General features: G+C 47.1%; 1 protein-coding gene across 11 annotated transcripts in view; it reads right to left on the bottom strand.

The window, feature by feature from the left end:
* The window catches only part of KAT5 (lysine acetyltransferase 5), a 688,762-nt gene that overhangs the window by 561,894 nt on the left and 105,606 nt on the right, over nt 1-21,262 (bottom strand). For all 11 annotated transcript variants that reach the window (XM_085625846.1, XM_085625847.1, XM_085625849.1 and 8 more), the window contains exon 4: nt 11,886-12,022. In XM_085625846.1, coding sequence (XP_085481972.1) covers nt 11,886-12,022 — 137 coding nt within the window. The remainder of the gene's footprint in view (nt 1-11,885; nt 12,023-21,262) is intronic.

Raw genomic sequence — 21,262 nt, 5'->3', positions numbered from 1 at the left:
AAATAGTCCGGGTTGACCGGTTGATTTAAGATATTGTTCTGAATCTCAGGCTTGAAGCCTGAGATTCTCAACCATGCGTGCCTCCTCAACATGACGCTTGTGTTGATCGCCCTTGCTGCAGTGTCGGCTGCATCCAGTGCGCATTTGATGGACGCATTGGTAAGGAGTTGTCCCTCTCTGATAAGGAGCTCCGCTGCCTCTTTGTATTCATCTGGCAAATGTTGTAGCAGTGATTCTAGTGTGTCGTAGTGGGACCTATCATAACGGGCCAGGAGTGCCTGTGTGTTGGCAATGCACCAGATGTTTGCCGCTTGCGCTGCTATCCTTTTGCCTGATGTCTCCAGCACTTTGGACTCCTTGTCGGGGGGAGGAGCATCGCCCGTTGTTTGTGAATGGGCTCGTTTGCGAGCATTAGCAACAACCATGGAGTCTAAAGGTAACTGACCCCTAATGTACATAGGGTCTCCGGGTGCAGGCTTGTATTTCTTTTCGATTCTGGGGTTCAGCACCCCTTTTTGAGGGGTCAGGTATACTGTGAGAGAGCAACCCCAACGGTAAATATGACCGATATAAACGATGCAGGCACTCTGTTTAGCGCAATGAATCAATGCTAATTGTCTGATTGAATGTATGTCTTCCCCTTATATGAGCTATTGGGGTGTTTCAGCTGAATATGTGTGTGTTTATTTTATGTTTCCCTTAGGTCCTGACAGATGTTACACTGGTCAGAACAAGTAAAGCAGAGAGGCTAGTCGACCCTAGCCCTGAAGAAGTTGCCGCCAATCCATACAGGCAACGAAACATGTTGGTTTTAGAGGACAGCCACACAGCATTGAATAAAAGTTCTACTTAGCTAGTGTGGTATTGCCCGGTTTTAATTGGGAGTACTTTGGGTCCTGATCAGACTCATTCTCCCTAGTCTAAGGGTCGACACCCATTTCTTTCCCTTTCTTTCCCAGGAACACAGACACAGTTTAGATTATTAGTTCCTTTTCACATTAGGTATTAGAATAGACTCTAGACCTGTTGTTTCACTTTTCATTTTCATTTCGGACGGCAGGTGCCGATGATGAGAAGGTGAGGTAGCGGACGAGTACCTGTCTGCATACACCTCGTGGGGGTACGTCCGTGAGGTTCTGCCGTCCTTCACACACTTTTTTTTTTTTTTCGTGAGGCATTGAAACGGACACCATATTTGATGGTTCTGTTGATTGCGAGGCTGTTTTTTTCTCTTTTTCCTACTTACACATAGCGGTGGGGGAACCATAGGTGTCTAGGGGAAACATTTTGTTAAACTTACCTAGCTTCCAGGTATTCTTATAGCCAGAGACACTAGAACTCCGTAGCGACTGATTTTCAGTGCCGCAAAGACAGCTAAAAAGCAACAGTTGTGCATTAGCTAGCACATTGAGCAGATAGTATTGAGCGTGTCCCTGTGCTTAATTACAAAGAGTGGTATATGAGGCAGGTCCTTTTTTGTTTATGGTTCAGCACCCGTGCCCTGGTTGTTTCTTTAAAAATGTCTTTTGCAGGTTTTAGAACTCCCTTCAACATTGGCAGAGTTTTGACGGTTTTCTCAGAGGAGGCGAAAGTGTCCACTAAGAAGTCCTCTTCTACAGTGTCAGAATGGAGTTCCACTCCATGATTGGCAGCAGCCCGTTCTATGAGGGCATTAAAGGCAGCAGTGCCCTCTGTGGGAGATGTCTTTATATTGTAAAGCTGCGTGTCATGAGTATCTGGTGCGTTACCCTGGTCGGTGGGGTCATCCCATGACTGATCTGGGTCTTGCAAGTGATCATCAGGATCGAAATCCCCAGGGTAGGTGGTATCATCCCCTATATAGTCCTCTCCTGCGTCTGCCTCTGAATGCGTAGGAGAAAAGGACGGCGGATCCTGATGGAAGGGTTGAAAGTGTTCATGAAGCACTGGGTCGGAACCTGCCGGCAATTTGTGTTTCAGAGGAATTTTGTATGAGTCCAAGCCCTTCTCTGGCGTGATTTTCCGCTTGCGGAGCATCAACCTACCAGTGTCGGCGTCGATAAAGTGTGCCTGTGAAGGCTCGATATCGGTTTGTCCAGTGGATAGGGACTGTGTTTGGCGGACACGTGTCCGAATTTCGAACATTTTCGGTGCCGTGGGTGGCGGCAATCCAAATGTGATGTGCGCCGGCGCCGAGTGTGATTTTGCGGCCTTGTGCGTTTCGGGACCCGACGTAGAGTGGAGGGTTGCCCGGTCTCTGATGCGTTGCAACGATGCTGAGACCTGTTGCAAGGTGAACGCAGATGGCGCCTTGGAACCGATCGGCACCTTGGAGGTAGGCGTCGAAGCGGCATCCAACTTATTTCCAGTCTTTGGGTCGTCGATCCGAAGGGAGGTATCGACGCTCGTCGGAGTCGATGATTTGGCAGGCGCCGCCGTCTTCGACGTCGACGCAGACGGGTTGGCCACCTTGACCTTGGTGGGTTGGGCCGTAATCTTCAGTGCCATAGGCCGAGGCGCCTTGTGGGGACCGAGGGCCTTCTTCTTTGGCTCGGCGCCCGGACCCGTCGCGGTGAGCTCGGCACTGAAATCTCTTTTGGCGCGGTCGGTGCCGATGACCTTTGCCGGCGTCGAAGGAGTGGAGGGCTTCGAGGCCTTCGATCCGATCGCAACCTGTTTCACTTTCGGTTTCGATGTAACCGGTGCGACGGACGGTTTCGGTTTCACTGAAGGGAATCCAGTCGTCTTCGATAATAATGGCTCCTGTGAAATGTTCGTGGCCGAGCCTTGAGGCGGTGCCGAAGAACCGTGTGATTGATCTTGGGTAAGGCCCGCAGGCGATCCCTCGACCTGAGCCTTATGACGACTTAGTCTCTCGGCCTCCGTATCGACGGGTTGGCCTAGCTCTTCGCTGGAGCTATCTTTCTCGGCCCCAAGGGCCTCATTGTAGTCTCCTACCTCTTCGACGACGTCTTCGCCCTCAAAGATCACCTCATCGTCGTCTTCCGATCGGGAGTCGTGTTCGGAAGCGTGGCTGGAGTCTACGTCTTCTACGCTCTCGGCGTCTTCGTCCTCGGTGCTAAAGATGTTGGCCGGGGCAGGCGCCGATTGCTGTGCCTCCAATCTCGCTGCCCGTCGATTCCGGAGAGTCTTCTTCGAGCGGAACCGGGCGCAGGCCATACATTTCGACTCATCGTGATCCGGTGAGAGACATTTGTTGCATACCGGATGGACGTCGATGTGTGGGTATTTCGCGTGGCATAAAGGACATCTCTTGAAGGGAGTCCTCGATTCCATCGTCGATCGAAGTTCGATGTTCGGACCAAAGCGGATCCGAAAAGCGTGAAGAAGGTGCTAAAACACTAAAGAAACTGGTCGATACCGAACGGGAACAGTACCGACGAGATCTAAAGGCCTTTTGGCCTTAAACTAAAGTTTCCTAACTTGAGCTAAGATAAGCACATCCGAACCTAATGGCGGAAAAAAACAATCTAAGGATGGAGAGGATGCCCATGCGCACTGTAGTCCAGGGGAGGAGCCACCTATCTCGTGATACTTCGAAGACTCTTCCAGGACAACAATGTGCAATCATCCGGACCCAACACTAGGCGGCGATCTATGCACAGATGAATTCAGCAGCCCACATGCCTCGAACACAGTCTTATGGATAGGGGTTTCTTTTAGGAAAAGAGAAAGAAAGAAATTCCAGTAGACACCGTTCCCAAAATGAAGAAATAGACAGACTCTAGAGGTTTGGTCTGATTACAAAACTCGCCGTTTCATCCTTGTCCTCGTAACAGGACCCTTATTCTCCATCCACCTCGCTGTTAGGGTTTACCCTTTCACTTATCAACTGTTTCAGAGCAGGACACACACCTAACGGAGCCAAGCTCCTCAGGAGGGTGGGGGGTGGAAGTAAATGAATTTCTGTCGGCATACAGGATTCGACCCTGATTCCTGATTTCCGTCTCTATTCCCGCTGTTCAGCGAGGACTCTCGACTTCACGCTGGGGCGGCTCTCCCGGTCTGTCGCTCCGGTGTTTGGGCCTTCTTCACCGTCTTTACTGGCAGGGTCCAACGTCAACATTCTTACTCTTTCTTCCGCATTTAGAGGCTCTGCAGCCCGTCTCTCAGTAACGCACAAGTCCAATAAGATTTCTGTCCCTCTACAGGTTGCCAGACTTCTGTTTGGATCCACTCGATGGATCGGCCCAGTAACATAAGAAGGGTGCAGTCGGTACTGAGGAGACAATGTATAGAGTCCTCATCCCCAGGTTGGTGATAGACATATTTTACGGAATTGTTATGAGTTCAGTCATATAATTCTGTTTATAGTGTTTTTTGCATTGCTTTTACCTCATTTTATTTGTATTGCATCTTTTATGGTTATACGTTTTGTATACTGAATAAAGATTTATTTGATCGTTGATGCATCTGATTCTTGCCATTGATAGAAATTCCAAAAGATCTGAACAAAATTTTTAATGTTGTCTTTTAGAAACTATTACATGGATGAATGAAACTTTCCTAACGTGCATAGCCTATAAAACGGGAATTCTCCCTTTTAGGAAGAACAGCCAGATCTGCCTTGGATTGGTGGCAAGACAATCTTGACAGCCCCCCCGCTTACTAAGGTGGTGAAGAACTTGGGAGTCAAGTTTGACAATAATTCGTCTTTTCGCCCCCAAGTAAACACCGTGTCAGGGGTATGTTTTTCAAATGTTTGTTGACTTTCTACCCTTTTCAACAAAGAAGTCAGTTGTTCATGCCCTGATCGCCTAAAGGCTTGACTATTCCAATAGCCTCTCCTGGGTTTGCCTTACTATCTGATCCAGAAGCGGCAGCAGGTAACAAAAATTCAGCAGTGAAACTGATATTTCAAGTTCCTCGTCAAAGCTCCATGGCAGAGGGTTTGCGGGAGCTCCATTGGTTACCAGTTGGTAAACAGATCTATGTCTGTTCTAGGGGCAAAGGCATAGAACAATCTTCAGTTCGCTCTAAAGCAAGCCGTCAACCTTGCTACTTTCAGAAAACATCTGAAAACATGGCTGTTTACTCAATCTTAAGTGATTATTTTCTGGAGGGACACTCTTTTTTTGTTTCAGTGGTTTTAGCGATGAGATTCCTTTTGAGGTGGCTGTTACACTTTACAAATGCCAAGTTCATTCATTCATTCAATGAGAGTATCAAAGATTTGTGGATTAAGGTGACCAGAACAATTCCACTTCCACCTTGCAATGTAATGTGGATTTATTGAGAGCTGCTTGTCACCGGTGCAGGTATTTAGGCATGAAGTAGGCATGTGGTGAGTGAGTACAGGCAGTATTGATGGTCCTGCAAGAAGACTAATTGAAAAGCCAGGTCTTTAGCATCTGAGGAGACGGAAACCCTGACCAGTTGAGGCGGGGGCAAACATTCCAGGATTTGGTGGCTTGGTAGGAGAACGATTGACCAGCCATTCTGCTTTTTTGGATGCAGGGTGTGTGTGCGCGATTGATGCTGAGCGAAGGTGTCTGGTGGGTTGGTGTAAATGAAGCTGGTGATTGAGGTATGCGGGTCCCGTATTGTGTAGTGACTTGAATGCATGCGTGAGAAGTTTGAACTGCCAGCGCTTTTGGATGGGGAACCAGTGGAGCTCTCTGAGGAGTGGTGTGATGTCGGATCAGTGCGGGAGGTCGGGCACAAGACAGGCAGCTGCATTTTGAATGGTTTCAAGTCTGGGAAGATGATGGGTTGGGATGCCAGTTTAGAATGCGTTGTCATAGTCCAATCTGCTTGTGATTAGGACCAGCGTGATGGCACATCTAGTGTCCAGTAGGAGCCACTTGAAGATTTTATGTATCATGCAGAGGATGTGGAAGCATGTGGAGAGGACGGCGTTGACCTAGGATTTCATGGTGAAGTTGGTGTCCGGAATGAGACCTAGGTTCCCTGCATGGTTGGTTGGGGTGAATGTGGGTCAGAGCTCGACAGGCCAGCAGTTGGAGTCCCAAAGTGAGCTCTTATTCCCAAAGATCAGCACTTCAGTTTGGGATGTGTTGAGCTTGAGGCAGTTCTCTTGCATCCAATTGGCCATGTAGTCATGTATTGTTTTGAAGTCTGTCTTTGTGGTGATGGTGTCGTCTAAGGGGTGGGGGCGGGGGGGGGGGCTGGGTGTCCTCAGCATCTGAGATGTTGATACCATGGGATCTGATGATGTTACCAGAGACATGTACATGTTGAAAAGTGTGGGGCAGTGTGAAGATCCCTGTGGGACTCCACAAATGAGGTACTTGGGTTCAAATATGAACAGAGTGAGCCTGACTCGTCGTGTTCTTCCAGAGAGGAAGGAAACTATTCAATTAAATGCTGTTCCTTGTATTTCCGCTGTGTGTAGTATGGTAATGAGTATGTAGTGGAAGACTATGTCGAAAGCGGAGGAGCTGTCAAGGACGACGAGGACGGCGGCCTGTCCGCATTGGAGGATGGTGCCTGTAGGACTTGGCCCTTTTTCCCTCAGTTGTTTTCATTTTTCATGTTGATGCAGATTCAGGGAGCCATTTTATCTACCCCTGAAACTTCTATCTGGGGGCCTGGAGCACAAAATGGTGGCCCCCTGTGACATCACCAGCATCCACTGGAACCTACCAGCACCTTCCAGAACATTCCAGGAGGTTCCAGAACTCTGTGACAGTTGGAAACCGTTTAGAATGTTGGGAGGATAAGAGAGGCAGTTGGCAGTTGGAGCTGGCAGTTGGCACCTGACTGGTGAAGGGAGAGGAGCACAACAGTGAAGGAGGAAGGAGTGAAGCAGCAGGGGTGGAAACTTGTGCCTGGAGTGGGGTCCATAAACCCACCCTTGATACTTGTCCCTACTGATGGATCCCAGCCTATAGCCCTGTGTGGGAAGAGGACAGAAGAAAACCATCCTAAGGACCTGGACAGCAGGAACAGGCCTTAGAACCAAGAAAACAGCAAGATCCTGACCTGGAGACTGGTTTCCCTGGAGTCCGGCGTCGAGTAGCCTGAAGACCTGGAGCCCGAGGTGGAGAAGCGGCGCTGACTGAAGTAGCAGACGTCGTACCCGGAGCCGCCTGAGGTCGTAAGAGGGCGCCGACGGAGGTCGTGAGGAATACCAGAGGTCGAGGAGGAAGTGAACCGAGGTCGAGCGAGCGGCGTCATCGGAGGAGTGAAGTCCGCCCTCCGGAGTCGTCGGAGACCGAGGTAGAGGAGCACCGGAGGTCGGGAGTGAGGATCGCACTCCGGAGTCGCCCGGAACCTGTGAGGAGGAGCACCGGAGGTCGGGGGTGAGGATCGCACCCCGGAGTCGCCGGAAGTCGACATCGAGGCCAGGCCGGCCGACGTCATCGGAGCCGAGAGCGCCATCGGACCGGAGCCGCCCGAAGTCGACATCGTGAAGAGACTGCCCGACGCCGTCGAATCGGAGGTCGAGATCGAACCGAGGCCACCGACATCGGACCGGAACCGCCTACCGGCGTCGTCAAAGAACTGACATTGTGCCGAGGCCGCCGAGACCGAACCGGAACCGCCTCACGGCGTCGACACGACTCCAGCGGCGTCGGAACATCAGAAAAAGGGCAGTAAGTGGAGTAGAGGGCGCCTAAGGCCCTGTGGAGACCTGAGAGACTGCTCTAAGGGGCTAGGGAGGTGCTGAAACCAACCTGACTGTGCAAGGGGTGAACTGGGACTATCCTAGAGAGGTTGTGTGGAGAAGGAAAGCCAGGGCATTGGTATTCCCCCCTTTGATCTACCTCAGTTTAGGCCTCAGCCTTGTCCCAGCCAGGGAGTAGCCCCCCCCTCAAGCCTTCCACAACCCTACAAGCTGTGCCTGGGCCAAATCAGCCCTTAAGAATTGAAGTGTCATCTGATTACAGGAGTGTTACTGTATACTTTTAATTATTTATTGGGGGTACTGTATTTATTGAATTTTTATCTATTTATTGTTGCACTATATTTATAGGTCCATAGGACTGGATGGTGTACAATATTTATTGATACAGTATTTATTGCCTCAAAGTATTTAATTGTCTGTATATATTGCACTTGTATTTATGCCCTGTTATTTATGATCACCCCTATTTATTTCAACAAACAGCCAATATTTATTTGACCTGCACTAATTGAAATTTGTATATTGTGATTGACCTATTTATTTTCCCAATCAGCAACTAAGAGAAAAAGATAAAGAAAGAATATTTTCATAATTTTTACGGTGTAGAGTCGTTTTTGGAACGGATGCACGCATGGTTATTGTATGGGTATATGGTATGCTTAGCACTGCGCCTGTTTCCTGACCACTCGAGCCAAGCTACCCCATTGTGTTGGGAAGGTCCACCACCACCCTGCGGAGTGGGAGTGGGGCTGTTTCCAACAGTGCCTATGTAATCTGTGGCAGAGATGAGGATGGTTTGGGTGCTGTGGTTGTTTCTGAATCCTGATTGTGAGTCGTCCAGGAGTTTGTGGTGTTCTAGGTGGTTAGAGTGTTGTCCGTTGATGGTCTTCTCAATGACTTTGGCTGGGAAGGGGAGCAGCAAGATAGGTCAATAGTTGCTGAGTACTTTGGGGTCAGCTGAGGGTTTTCTGAGGAGAACGGTGACTTCGGCATGTTTCCAGCTATCTGAGAACGTGCTGTCTAGAGGGAGGTGTTGATGATGGAGGTGAGGGTAGCACTTATCATGGCTCTTCCCAGGTTGTAGATATGGTGAGGTCAGGGGTCTGTGGGTGCCCGAGTGGACTGTCTTCACTATTGCTGCAGTGTCCTTGATGGATAGAGGGTTCCATTCTGTCAGCTGTTAGTTTTTGGTTGAGGAGGTTAGAAGGCTTGAAAGGTCAATGGGGGTGGCTGGGGTTCGAAGTTGCTGTAGATCTTGGTGACTTTTTTGTGGAAGAAGTCGGAGAGGTTGTTGCATAGTTCTGGTGTAGGGGTGAGGGTGCCGGTTGAGGCTGTTGGGTTGGTGAATTCCTGGACGATGGTGAAAAGTTCCTTGCAGTTGTTGGAGCTAGATTCGATTCTCATGACCATGGCCTTTATCATGGTCTCTTTCACTTGATGGTGATAGTGTCTAAGTGTTGTCTTGTTGGTATTACTTGCAGTGGGTCCTCGGGGGCTCTCGATTCCGTTTTCAGTTGTTTGCAAACTCTCTTGGGCTCACGGAGGTCAGTGTTGTTTGCTGGATAGTTTGGGTTTGGTGTTTTTTTAGGGGCGCCAGGGTATTGTTGCAGGTGGTGATCCAGTGGTGTCACGGATAAGGTCGTTGGTGAGGTCTGAATAGTGTAATTGGAGAATGTTGAGACATTCCATGTCTAACTTTTTTCCAGCAGCGGCTTGGGGTGTTGCTAGACTCCCTAGGGGTGGTTGGTGGCCCTGTTATGTGGAAGTGGAAGGTGGAGTGGTCTATCCATGTGAGCAGAATGATGTGGCTGGGTTTAACCCTGTCGCTGGAGAAGACGGGCTCCAGGGTGATCTGGCAATGTGGATTGAATCTTGTACTTGCTGGATGAGGCCAATATTCTGTAGACTTTCAAGCAAGTCCGTGGAGGGAGGTGGTTTTGGAGTCGAAGGGGTCGTCAAGAAGAAAGGTGTGATCGCCCAGGAGTATGAAGTCTTTGGTGCCCATGCGAGGGGTGGGGTGAGGAGGTTGCTGAGGTGGGTGTGGGATCCTGGGGGCCGATATGCAAGGGTGCCTTTAACAGTGGTTTCGCTGTCTGTCTGAAGCTTGAAGTGCATGTTTTCCACGTAAGTGGCTTCTGGGCCAGTGTAAGAGATACACTTGATGGTGTCTCTGTGGATGATGGCAAGTTCTCCTCTTGGTTTATGGGGTTGGTCTGGTACAGGATTTTGTATCCAGTAGGGATGGCTGCGGCGATGTCCTGCGCCAATGTGGGGTTGGGCAGGGTTTCAATGAGGAAGAGGGGGATCCTGGGCATTGGAGTCGATGAGGACCCAAATCTCAGTAGAGTGCTTGCCGATTGAGCATTTGTTGCGGAGCATGCATGTGAGTAAGTGTTGTTGTGCGGGGTGGGCGTGTGGAGCTGTGTGGGTCTTGAGTTCGGACCTGGTGAGGGATGCGGTGCCCGTTTTGGCATAGCAGCAGGTGTGTGAAGGTATGTGAAGTGGCAATAAGAGCAGCCAAAGGGGCCCACCTTGGACTGAGGTACGGCTTGCAGCAGAGTTTGTGGTGGCAGCCAGGGTTGAGTAGGTGGGACTCGCTGGCGATGTAGCTGCAGGTGGTGTTTGGAACAGGGTTCCTGGCGCTGGCAACAGTCCAGGCACAAACGGGCTCTGATTTCGTACACCTGCACTGCAGCCTCAATTAAGTAGGGCCTTGGAGAAGGAGAAGGGGAAGAGTGCAGGGGTCGGGCTCAGTCAGAGCAGGAAAGTCGGGCGGGGAAAGCAGGAAAGTCCGTAGAGAGAGGCAATGCAGGAAAATGCGATCATTGTAGCAAGTCAGGGGGTAAAAACTGACAGACAAGACCAAAATGCAAAACAGAGCAGTAAGAGGAGCAAAAGATACAAACAGGGTCAGTTGGGAGGAACAAAGAATGGACAGGGGGCAGAAAGAAAAGACAGCACAAACAAAGAAAGAGTCGTTAACGAGTCAGGGGCAAAGAAGCAGTTAAAACAGGGAAAAACAGTAGGAGACAGGCACCAACACGAGTCAGAAGGGCAAGGCCAGGTAAAAGTCGCACTGAAGCAGAAGAAAGAGGTCTGGGCACCCTTCATGCACATTGTAAACATTACTGGAGGTAAAACGAGATATGAACTTAAAACAAGCGATCTGGCAAAGATGCTTTCATGCCACTATCTAGGTCTAACAATCGGGTACGTATGTAATTCTACAAACATACACAACTGTGACATTCACTCATGCCCTACAAAAGGCTTGAAAGACTTACCCGAGTTTGTGCCCCTGGAGGCCAAGGTCCTCCTGGACAAACTCAACAAGCACAAGGTATTGAACCTGTACCATTAACTAGTAAACAACTCCGGTGACATGCTAGAACACATTACAAGAGGGGTGGGTGAGATACTTGGAACGATGATTGGAGGGAGGCGGCTATTACATTGCAGTACAGCCATATCAAGCCAAAATACCTACACAGAGTGTATTACACAAGGGAAAGGCTATGGAAAATAGGGGCGAAAACCACCCTGAACTGCCAGAGATGTGGTACACAGAGATTGGTCCTGCAGGCGATTGGTGCCCTTCTGGGAGTGCTGCATTCAGCTAGGCTGGAGAATTGTAAGTCCTACTACATATGAATGTTGATCTGGGCTTTAACAGATACCAAGCTGTACTGCTACGGACGGGGCTAGTAGTAGCAAAGAGAGAGACAGCCAAAAACTGAAAGAGTGTTGACTCCCCTCCTTTAGAGGGTTGGAAGAGTGGCCTGGACAGCTGCACGAGTTTGAAGATTCCCATTTATGCAGCAAAGTACTGTCAACAGAAACATGGAGAATATGGGCAGACTGGTGCAGACACAGCAGCATCCTCTTAGATCCCGGGGTTACAGAACCCCATACACTGGACAACGAAATTAGAACTACTGGTGGGCAGGCTCAAGGATGAACGGGACAGGGAGGGAGGGGGACTGAGGGTGGGAACACTATACGTGTAAATAGTAACAAAGGTCTATTCTTGTGAATGTATTCATACAGCAATATCAAAATACTGTACTTTATGTACAATACGGTCTTGATCATTGATGGAACTGGAACAAAAACAATTTAAAAAATAATAATAAATATACATTGGGCTGTTACTGATACCAGCAAGAGTGCGCACACCACTTTCCATTAAACACACTCTGCAGTCGCCTAGCCATCAACTGCTTGTAAGCCCAGAATGTGGCAGGTATGAAACCGATTGCCTACAACTGAGACTGAAAAAAGGATCATATCTTACCACTTCACGCTCAGGAGAATTAGGCCGGGAACCGGATAGGCCATTTTTGGTTGGAGTCTTAACTTCCTTCTTTGGAAACTGGATTTTTTTTAGATCTAAGCGGTCATGCGTTACCCATTCATCCAAACGCTTGTTAACTAGAGAGGAGAAAAAACATATGAGAAAAATACAAGTTTGGGTCCTGACAACACCTCAACTTTATTAAAATGCATAGATTTCCATGGATGATGTTACAGAATGTTCAAACATACCTTGCATAGCTAGTGCATAACACAGGAACACAACAAGCTCTCTTTAGGTTTATTCAACAGAACTAATATGTTAGGGATGTTTGTTTCTTTTACAGAAGAACCAAGAGCAAACATTTACCCTCTTTGAGGGTGTTCTTGAGAGTTTAGTAAAAGGCTTCTGACCCTCGTAAGGATCAGGAAGTATTGACAGATATCGGTGAAAGCACACCAACAAGAGTGGGTAGGTTTTTGTTTTTGGAGATTACTTATAAAGAGGAGCTTGGAGCCTAAGGCCTTCTTGATGGTACAGAAAGATAAAACTTCAGGATACCATTCACTGCAAAGTGGATGAGTTAATTGATATAAACATTGCAGAGTGTACTGATAAATCCAATGTGTCCTTTCACTATTTAAAGGTCAATAAAGGTAGAGACTAGTTTTTAAAGCTTTCTTAAACCTAAGATTCCATTTTTTTCTGCAGGTTAAAGTGCAATTAGAATAGCTACCATAAAAGAAACAAGCCCTCAATGGAATGGACAGAGCACTCTATCCAAATCCTACCTCTTCGATCTTACCCATGGGTATTCATGGGTGTCCTTACTGTAGTTTCTCTTCTTCCACATGCTCAAGTGATCCCCAGACCAGCTAATGGAGCACTCCACCCACTGTTCATTATGAATGCAGACCCTAATTCATACTGGACTGGAGATGTAGAGAATGTAAAGGACGAGTCCAAGACTTGAGTGTTAACTGAGCTTAAAGGAAAGCACCAATAATAAGCAATAGACTTCATAACAGCCTCACTTTCATATTTTGTGTGCAGATGGAGGCGTGAGGTGAGAAAGACACTCCCACCCATCGCTTGCAAGAACTTTGTCCCTACAGCTACAATACTTACTCTTACATGCTCTCCAGCCATAATTATTGCCCCAGGAGTGAATGACTTGAGATCCAAGACAAATAGTATTACACTGATGATATAGTGTGAGGCATCTGTCTATTCTCCACTCGATTGCCCCATCCCTCTCAAGGATTACGCTAGCATCTGCACAAAGGAAAACTTTAAGACTAAGATATGATCGCAAGGAAATTGCGCTCTGGAAGATTGTTATATACAAAAAAGTGTGCAAAGGAACTAAAGCTTATCCTTTAAGAAACAACTCAGTACAAATAAACACTTTGAAAGGTTTCAACGCCATCTCTTCCTAAAAAAATTTGGAGTTCAATTGAGCAGCTCGTGGAGAGGATCAAGTATTCCAGGGAAAATCAGCTCCAGTAGATCCTACTAACTTATCTCCCAAAACTGGAGGAACTTGGTCTAGGGATGTGCCACTCTCTGAATCTAGGTCGGATGACTCTTTGCTGGCAAATCTAACCATCCACTCTCTAGCTAATGTAGTTACGCATCCTGAAGGGGTACCACATTCAGTCCCAACAGATGGAGACCCTATGATGGAAGACTTTACTCTCCCAGATCTCAATATTAATATAAATCAGTCTCCAAAGTTATCTCAGGCATCTAATTTGGAGTCGTCCTGGATTCAAATTCCAGTCACTTCGCTTTCCTTCTACCCACAGGATCTTCCTCAGGATTGCCCCGTTAAGATGCAGCTGTTCAGTAGTACACCCAGCGGAATAAGTATATTAAATTCAAGGGGATCTGCCTCTCCAAATTTGTCCTTGGTTTCTCACCCTTTAAATAATAACCCAGAGACAAATATGCTGATGTCTAAATCCTTAATCTGCGTGGAAAGAGTCTTTTCTTCCATCTTATCCTTAATGGAGTAATCAGTAAGTAACTCTGATTATATCTTGGATTCTCTTTTGGCCCCGACTCTGTTCATTGTCTCTGAGCAATGACTCGCTCCTGGTAGGTCTGGCTTACTTTTTTTCTGTAAACCTAATCCTGGTAAGGGGACCTCCTCCCCGCTATCTTTGGACGATAACTCCAATCAATTTAAATCTACTCAAACATGCTCTCTCTCCCATGCTAAAGGCCGGAACTTTGGCGTTCAGGCTGGTAAGCCCTCTTCTAGTAGGAACAATTAAAATAAATTGAAAGATAAAGAAAATGTAGATCTATTTGACGAATTACACCCTTCTGCTTTGCAACAGCTCTTCGCACCTGAGAATTCAGCTTCAGTAACTGTATCTGCGTCCTGCCAGCAAGTTAAGAAGGAACAACCAAGTATAATTCAAAATGTTTTCCCCATTTTCCTAAAAACAGGTGCAAAATTTCCTGAGCATCCCATAGTGGGGGACAAAAAGTTGGGTGTTCTCCCACTAAAGATATCAAGAACAAAAGTAACATTGTCTGTAAGAAGAAGAAGGAAAAAAGGGCAAAACGTTGAAGAATAAATAAAACAAGCATTTGCAATGCAACAGGTCTCGCATTTACACGAGTTTGAGCTATTGGCATTGTTAATGACAATGCCTTTTATTTATGTTTTGGTTTTTGAAACATCATTAAAACGCATTGTCATTTACAATGCCAATAGCTTAAACTTGCGTAAATGCGAGACCTATTGCATTACACACGTCCAATCATTAATTTATCCATTCATTAATTCCTCCAATTATTAGGCACATCTTTACTTGCTAGTATGGTGCCAATATTTCTTTCTGTATTGCTCCTTCAAGCACCAGGTTCGGTGGAACGGACGGTGATGGGAGGAGAATTCTTGTCTAGTGATGGTTGCAGGTAAGCCTGAGCGGTGACAGGCTTTAAAGAGATGAGGGGCGGAAACCAGGAGTTGCATCCGAGGCTCTGAAGAGGTCTTTGCACAGGTAGCCCTGGGGTGGCTCAGACTTTAAGCTGATAAACAGGGTTACACTGAACCAAAATCCCTTCATTAGCTTGACAGCTCCAGGGTCCGATGTGGACCCTGCGGTAACCAGTGCCCCGGGAACAGCCAGGATTGGACACCTGTGCAGCATTAACATAACCCAGCCGTTTTGTCCTGATGTGGTATGTGACAAATGTGATATCACTTTTTCCTTATGCAACACAGGCCTGAGGGAACGAACAAGATGATTCAACAAGTGAGTAGCCAAAATAAGTGTACATCCGGTAAGCTGCAATGGGCAAGAGAGGTGCAGAGTAGCCGCAGAGATTTCCTACTTCTATAAAGGCACATCATTTAGTCATAGGGACGTAGTCGCAGAGGCTCATGGGAGAACAAATATAAACAACTGAAGTGAGGGGATCTTACCACGAGTTACTGAACATTAATGTTGTGTTGGGACATTTACAGTGCAGCACGAACGTGTTTGATGTTAGGTAGAGGGGTAGCATTTAACAAACGTAAAGATCGTGATTTCTCAAAGCTGTTTAACCTAAAAACGAAATAGAAGTCCATGAAGGGGTCAGTGTGAGAAGTTTCCACATGAGGGATGCTAAACTAATCGGGTGAAGCACAGTGTTTGACATATGTAGTTCAGCTACTAGTTAAACAAGCATTGGCATAGCCAATAGGTCTCGCTTTTGGGACCTTATAAGTGTTTAGCCATGCAACAGTTGCATAACTAAATACTTATAAGGTCCCAAAAGCGAGACCTATTGGCTATGCCAATGCTTGTTTCAGTTTATTACTGCTCTGTAGTAATGGCGGCACCCGTGCTTTAGCTTAAACATCTTAAGCTAAAGTTGGGTGCCGAGATTGCTTCACAAGTAAAGAATTGTCTATTTCTTTACTTTTGAAGCAATCTCAGCACCCGACTTTAGCCTAAGATGTTTAAGCTAAACCACGGGTGCCACCATTACTACATAGAAGAAATAAACAGAAAAAAAAAAAGAATTGGCTCACGGAGAACATCAAAGCGGACGTGCGGCCACGAAAGTAAAAGTGATCGCAATCAGGCGCGGCGCAAGCTCCCGCGCACATGCACTGTAGCTCTAGGCTGGCCATGGTAGCACTTTATTGAGCCCTCACAAAAAGTCTCGCCAGACCAGCGCATGCGCTGGGTCAGGCGAGACCTAAAAAGTGAAACAAAATAACTTACTGCTTTACATACATATCGTGAATAAACAGGCTTGTATCAATTTAAAAAAGACACGGAGTATACTAATTAAGGTACTAGTAAGTTCACAGTTTCCTATTATAGGCTGTCCTCCAGCATAACCAAGAATTTGGGTCGTTTTAATCAACAAGGAAGTTAACAAAAAATGCTACTGCCGGCCACAGCTTGCAGAGCATGTGCGCGAGTGGTGCGCGCGCAGCAGTAATCACGCCATATGACGCCTCTGCTCAAGTGCGCGCCCGCGCACATGCACTGCAAGCTTTGGCCGGCAGTAGCATTTCTTGAAGCCCTTACTTTAAGTCTCGCCAGACCAGCGCAAGCACTGGGTCTGGCGAGACCTAAAAAGGGCAATACGCCCACGCTTCGACCCTAATCTAATTCTAAATCTATCATCGAACTCAGATTTGAACGTCATGAAGAAAGAAGTTCGTCAAGTAAAAATTAACTCATTGGGACCTCGTGTGAGGCAGTGAACAAGAACACAACCCCTCAAACAGTCATACCTTTAATACAGAGGCGTCAAAAACATACAAAAGCAATAGGAAGGCTGCACATCACATGTTGGGATGAAAGTCCTCCGCATGGAATTTGGAAGCTGTGTCACCATGTCTTTATATGTTTCTAGGACATCCATTTGTGTTTTTTTCCAGCAGCCCAGTGGAAGTGCTCCATCTTTTTACTGTTTGTATCAGAGGGTCACCCAAATGTTTATCCACCCACCAGTTTGAGAGTCGATACTGCCTTCTAAACCCAAGCTATGTGATTATTGAAACGGTGACAACATGAATATTGTCATGGAAATTTGCCTTTTTACCAGTACCCCTAGCTTCAGACCTACTAGCTTTGGCCTGAGGAAAAGCCATCCCTTCACTGATTCCTACTGTAGTAAAGTAGTATCTGCTTTTATGGTTACGCCCACTTTTGGCCTGGTGCTAACCTGTTATTGACTAGTCTGACTGGGATCCTGCTAATAAGGACCCCAGTCTATCTGCTTTCTCCCTTAAATTGTCATATTCAGTACTGTGGTACATCCCAGATTGGATACTAGGGTACACTTAACAGTCGCTAGTATACAGCACTAAGGTACCCAGGGCATAGGTACCCAAGAGGTCCCCCATGGACTGAAGCATGCCTTATGCCACCCATGGGAGACCATTCAAAATGGAACTACAGGCATGCCATTGCAGCTTGTGTAAGCTGGTGCTAGCACAACGTACTACAGATATAGGTTTCCTATATCTAGGGTCACTGCACTTAGAAACTATAAGTCACCCCTATAGCAGGCCTTTCGAATCCTGAAGGCAGGGTGCTTGGTTCTAAGTGTGAGAATGCCCCTGCATGAGTCCATTCTACTGGGTTGTAAGTGAAGCAGCCATATACTATGTAGAGGGGTACTACATAATTACGCAATGACCATCTCGAAAACGGCTGCAACGAATCTTATCATGTTTGGTATCAAACATGTTGAAATCATACCCCCACACTGTAAACGGTGTGGGAGGTATGATTCCAAGCACTGGAAGAGCCCTCCATTAGGCTCTCAGTGTTCCTGGTACCAGTCTTCTAGACCCGGACAGCACAAAATGGTTGCTGTCGACCAGAGACAGGATTCTGCTTTCCAATCTCGAGCAGGGGGAGACAGAACAATAGGTATCCTGTCACAGGGAGGTGTGACCACCTACGAGGCAGGATTTAGTGTATTGGGGCTTGGTGGGTGCACTTGCCAGCACCACTCTATCTGCATGAGGGGCATATTTGGTGTCCCCAGGCATATTCCATTTCAAACCAACTCTGGGAACCGTTGGCTCCCACTCTGGCGCGAAACTGGACAAAGGACATTGGAGTAACTTCCCCCCCCTGTCCAGACCCTCCTCTGGGAGAGTCCCCTGAATCGTCCCAACCCTTTCCTAAGAGTACTTAAGGGCTTACCTGTGGGTGGGTCCCTAGATTAGTCATGGCACAAGATTCAATTCAGACACCACTTCTTCTTTTACCGTCTGGGCACTCTGGACTTCGCTGGACTTCGTTTGGGCTCAACTTCGTCCCCCTGTGCACCATACAGGAACCTTCCAGGCCTGTGGGCATCCAAGACACCTGATGGAATCGCCCTTGAAGTGAATGAGTCACTTCCCTGCATCTGCAGGCACCACAAGCAAGCTGACCGGTCTGCTAATCCTGAGCGCCTACGGTCTCCGAAAAGTTCTGCAACACAGGTGGTAGTTCTCCACAGCTCTCGAGGTCTGCCCTGCCCTCACCAAGTTTCAGGCCCGTATCCCTCGTGGGAGCTGCAGGAACCGAACCCCTGTGCAACATGCGGACTTGCTGTTGCAAAGGCTTGTTGTCTTCCTTCCACCAAGATCTTTGGGCTACAAGTAGCCCTAACCTCAAGAATCTCCAGTGACCAAAATCTTTGGCCACACTGAATTGCTTGCACCTTGGTCTGCATCTTTTGGTGAGCTGCTCGAGGTCCTCTAGTGACTCCAGTGCCTCCGGCCTGTGGGCCCTGTTAAGGGTCACCTTTGCTTCTTTTGGGCTCCCCTGACTGCTCAGGCCTGCCCTGACTCACCTGCTTGTGGTGAGTGCCCTGGACCTTGCTGGTCATGACACTGCACTTTTTTCGACTTCTGCGTTGGTTGCCTTTGCCAAGGCTTGTTGGTGCTCCCGCTGGACACTAACCCCTCAAGCACTCTACATCAGACATGGGACAGCTTGTGCACGGCTCCTGGTCTTCCTCAGTGTCGCCTGGTCCTCACAGCTGCAGAGACAAGGTCCTCGTCAACTCTCGACCTTGGTGGACATTCATCTTCCAGATCTCCTGGTCACTCCTGAGTGACAGACTCTGTCCCCTATGCTTACAGGTACCTCTCACCTAGAATCCACCTTTGGATTCCACCGGACACTTTCTCCTTTTCCAGCAGCGGCTCTTTCCTGAAGTCCTCCATTGTGTATGACGGCAGTTTCAGACACCACTTCACACCTATGCACCTGGCTTCCCTGGTGTAGGTAACATGGGTACTAGGGTATCCACAAGTGGGGTGGGTCTCCAACCTGCGGTCTTTCACTGGGTTTCTTCAGGGTCCACTGGGAAAGGTCCTTAATCTTTCAAATTCCAACCGCAACTTACACGTTGAGTTGTACATGTGCCCGCACTGCACACGGTCTCCGTGGGGTTCCTAGTCACTCACCTTGGGTGGGGTTCCCTAGGTCCCCAGCATTTCTACGTCCTCTCGACATTATCTTGACCCGAGGCGTGGTTCTTATACCACTTTCTTAGTATATGGTTTGGTCCCCCCCTGGGGACCACTGCGCATTCTGTGCTATTTACTGTATTTCTTTGCAAAGTATTGTGTGCATTGTGTTTATCTCCGGGTAGGAGATATATAAACGTATTAGAGAGCATTATATAATAAATACATGTTTTTATAAATACCTTGTGTGGTTCATTTTCATTTAATCTATACAATAAGATTGCGTTCTGCTAAAACAAGCTGCTTTACACTCCTTCTGGACTAAGCCTGAAGGCTGCTCTCCACAGCTACCACTTAGAGAGCTTTCTAAGGTTGTCTAAGACCTCTTAAATCACCATAAGGGTTGTCTGGACTGGTGCAGGGTGTCCACTTACATAAGTGGACATCATATACCAGGCCAGCTTCTCACACCTATATTGTGATATTTCCCCTGGCAACTCTCCTCCAGATGGAGGCAAATACAAATCCCATTTAAGTCAGCGTAAACTGGTCTCAGTGCAGACATTGGGCACTGGGCTGCAAAACTCAGCAACAAAAGCAGTGAAATGGTTTCACCCCTAAAAAGGAAAAAAAAAACGCACAACTGTCAAGTTTAGAAGATCTTCTGATTGGCTCTGGAATTCTTCCTTTGGCCACCAGAAAACGATGAGCATCAGCCACTACAGGGTTCATCTTTGTCAACCAGATATAGAGGAGGATTTTACCTGAGATCCCGATCAGCTTCCAAACATTCTGGAGTTAACCTGAAGCATTCCCCATACCATTACATTCAGCATAGGGCTCAATACTAACTAATTTTAGTCCTTTGCGTGAGGGAACTATAAAGATATATGGGACTGCATCTTGTGTGTAGAAGGTGCTAGAGCATTTCGGTATTCTTTGTTTATCTTCAGTGTATAATTTTTTTAACTGTTCTCAAAGTTCTTTTTTCTTCTCAACTTAAGAACTGACTGGGTATTCATTGTAGTGAGAGTTATCTATTACATACTGATTTTGAGCTTCTAAGCCCATCCATATCCTGAAGGAAGCCATTACTGCATGCCCTCGCTACACCCCCACTCCTCTGTTGCACACAGAGTGATACAAGGGACTTAAGGAAGTATCTTTATGATCATATCTGGATTGCAAAAGACATGCGGTCCTGGGAGACAGTGGTAAATAAAGTTACCCATACAGGGTATGGCCAGCAACTTTTAACTGCACAGAAACCCAACAAAATGCCTCACACATGCTTGACAAAAACAGTAAGCAAAGCAATACACAGTACTTTCCACCTGCTTCACAGAACTGGTTTGCCCAGTCAGGATCACAACCAGAAATTAAGTGAGTAGTCAGACCCCAAATAGATTAAAGGCCAGACCCTTATCTGACTTTCCTCATTCTCTAAACTTGCATTAGTGTGACCTCAATCCAGAGCTTGTCTGATCAGCTCTAGTTTCAGGATTACCTCCTGATATGACTTGAGGTTCTAGCACATGAGGTCCCAGAGGCCAGAGAACTGAATTTCCAAAGATTTCCTTATATGATTTTTTTTCACTTGAATGGATAGTGAATGCTCCTATGTGATAAAGGTGGCCACTGATTACTAACTAATGTTATGTGCCATGTTGGAAAGTTCCTAAAATAGGAAAAATATCTCCACTGGATTGCTGAAGGCCTCGCTGACAAGCTACGTTGGCTTCTTCACTTACAGCCTGAAGAAACTAATACATGGCCTGTCCACCAACTTTAATCAAAAAAGGTGTTCAATTAGAACTTTTGGGCCAGCTTAGCGAGTAATGGTTTTCTGTGAGTTTTAGTTAAACTATTAGGGTAATGTGCATATTAGATTCAGTTTAGATGCTTTTATTTATTAACATATAGCCATTTTCTTTGGTAT

Source organism: Triturus cristatus, chromosome 9, assembly GCF_964204655.1.
Source record: "Triturus cristatus chromosome 9, aTriCri1.1, whole genome shotgun sequence".
Lineage (NCBI taxonomy): Eukaryota > Metazoa > Chordata > Amphibia > Caudata > Salamandridae > Triturus > Triturus cristatus.
This window is presented reverse-complemented; position numbering and strand designations above follow the sequence as displayed.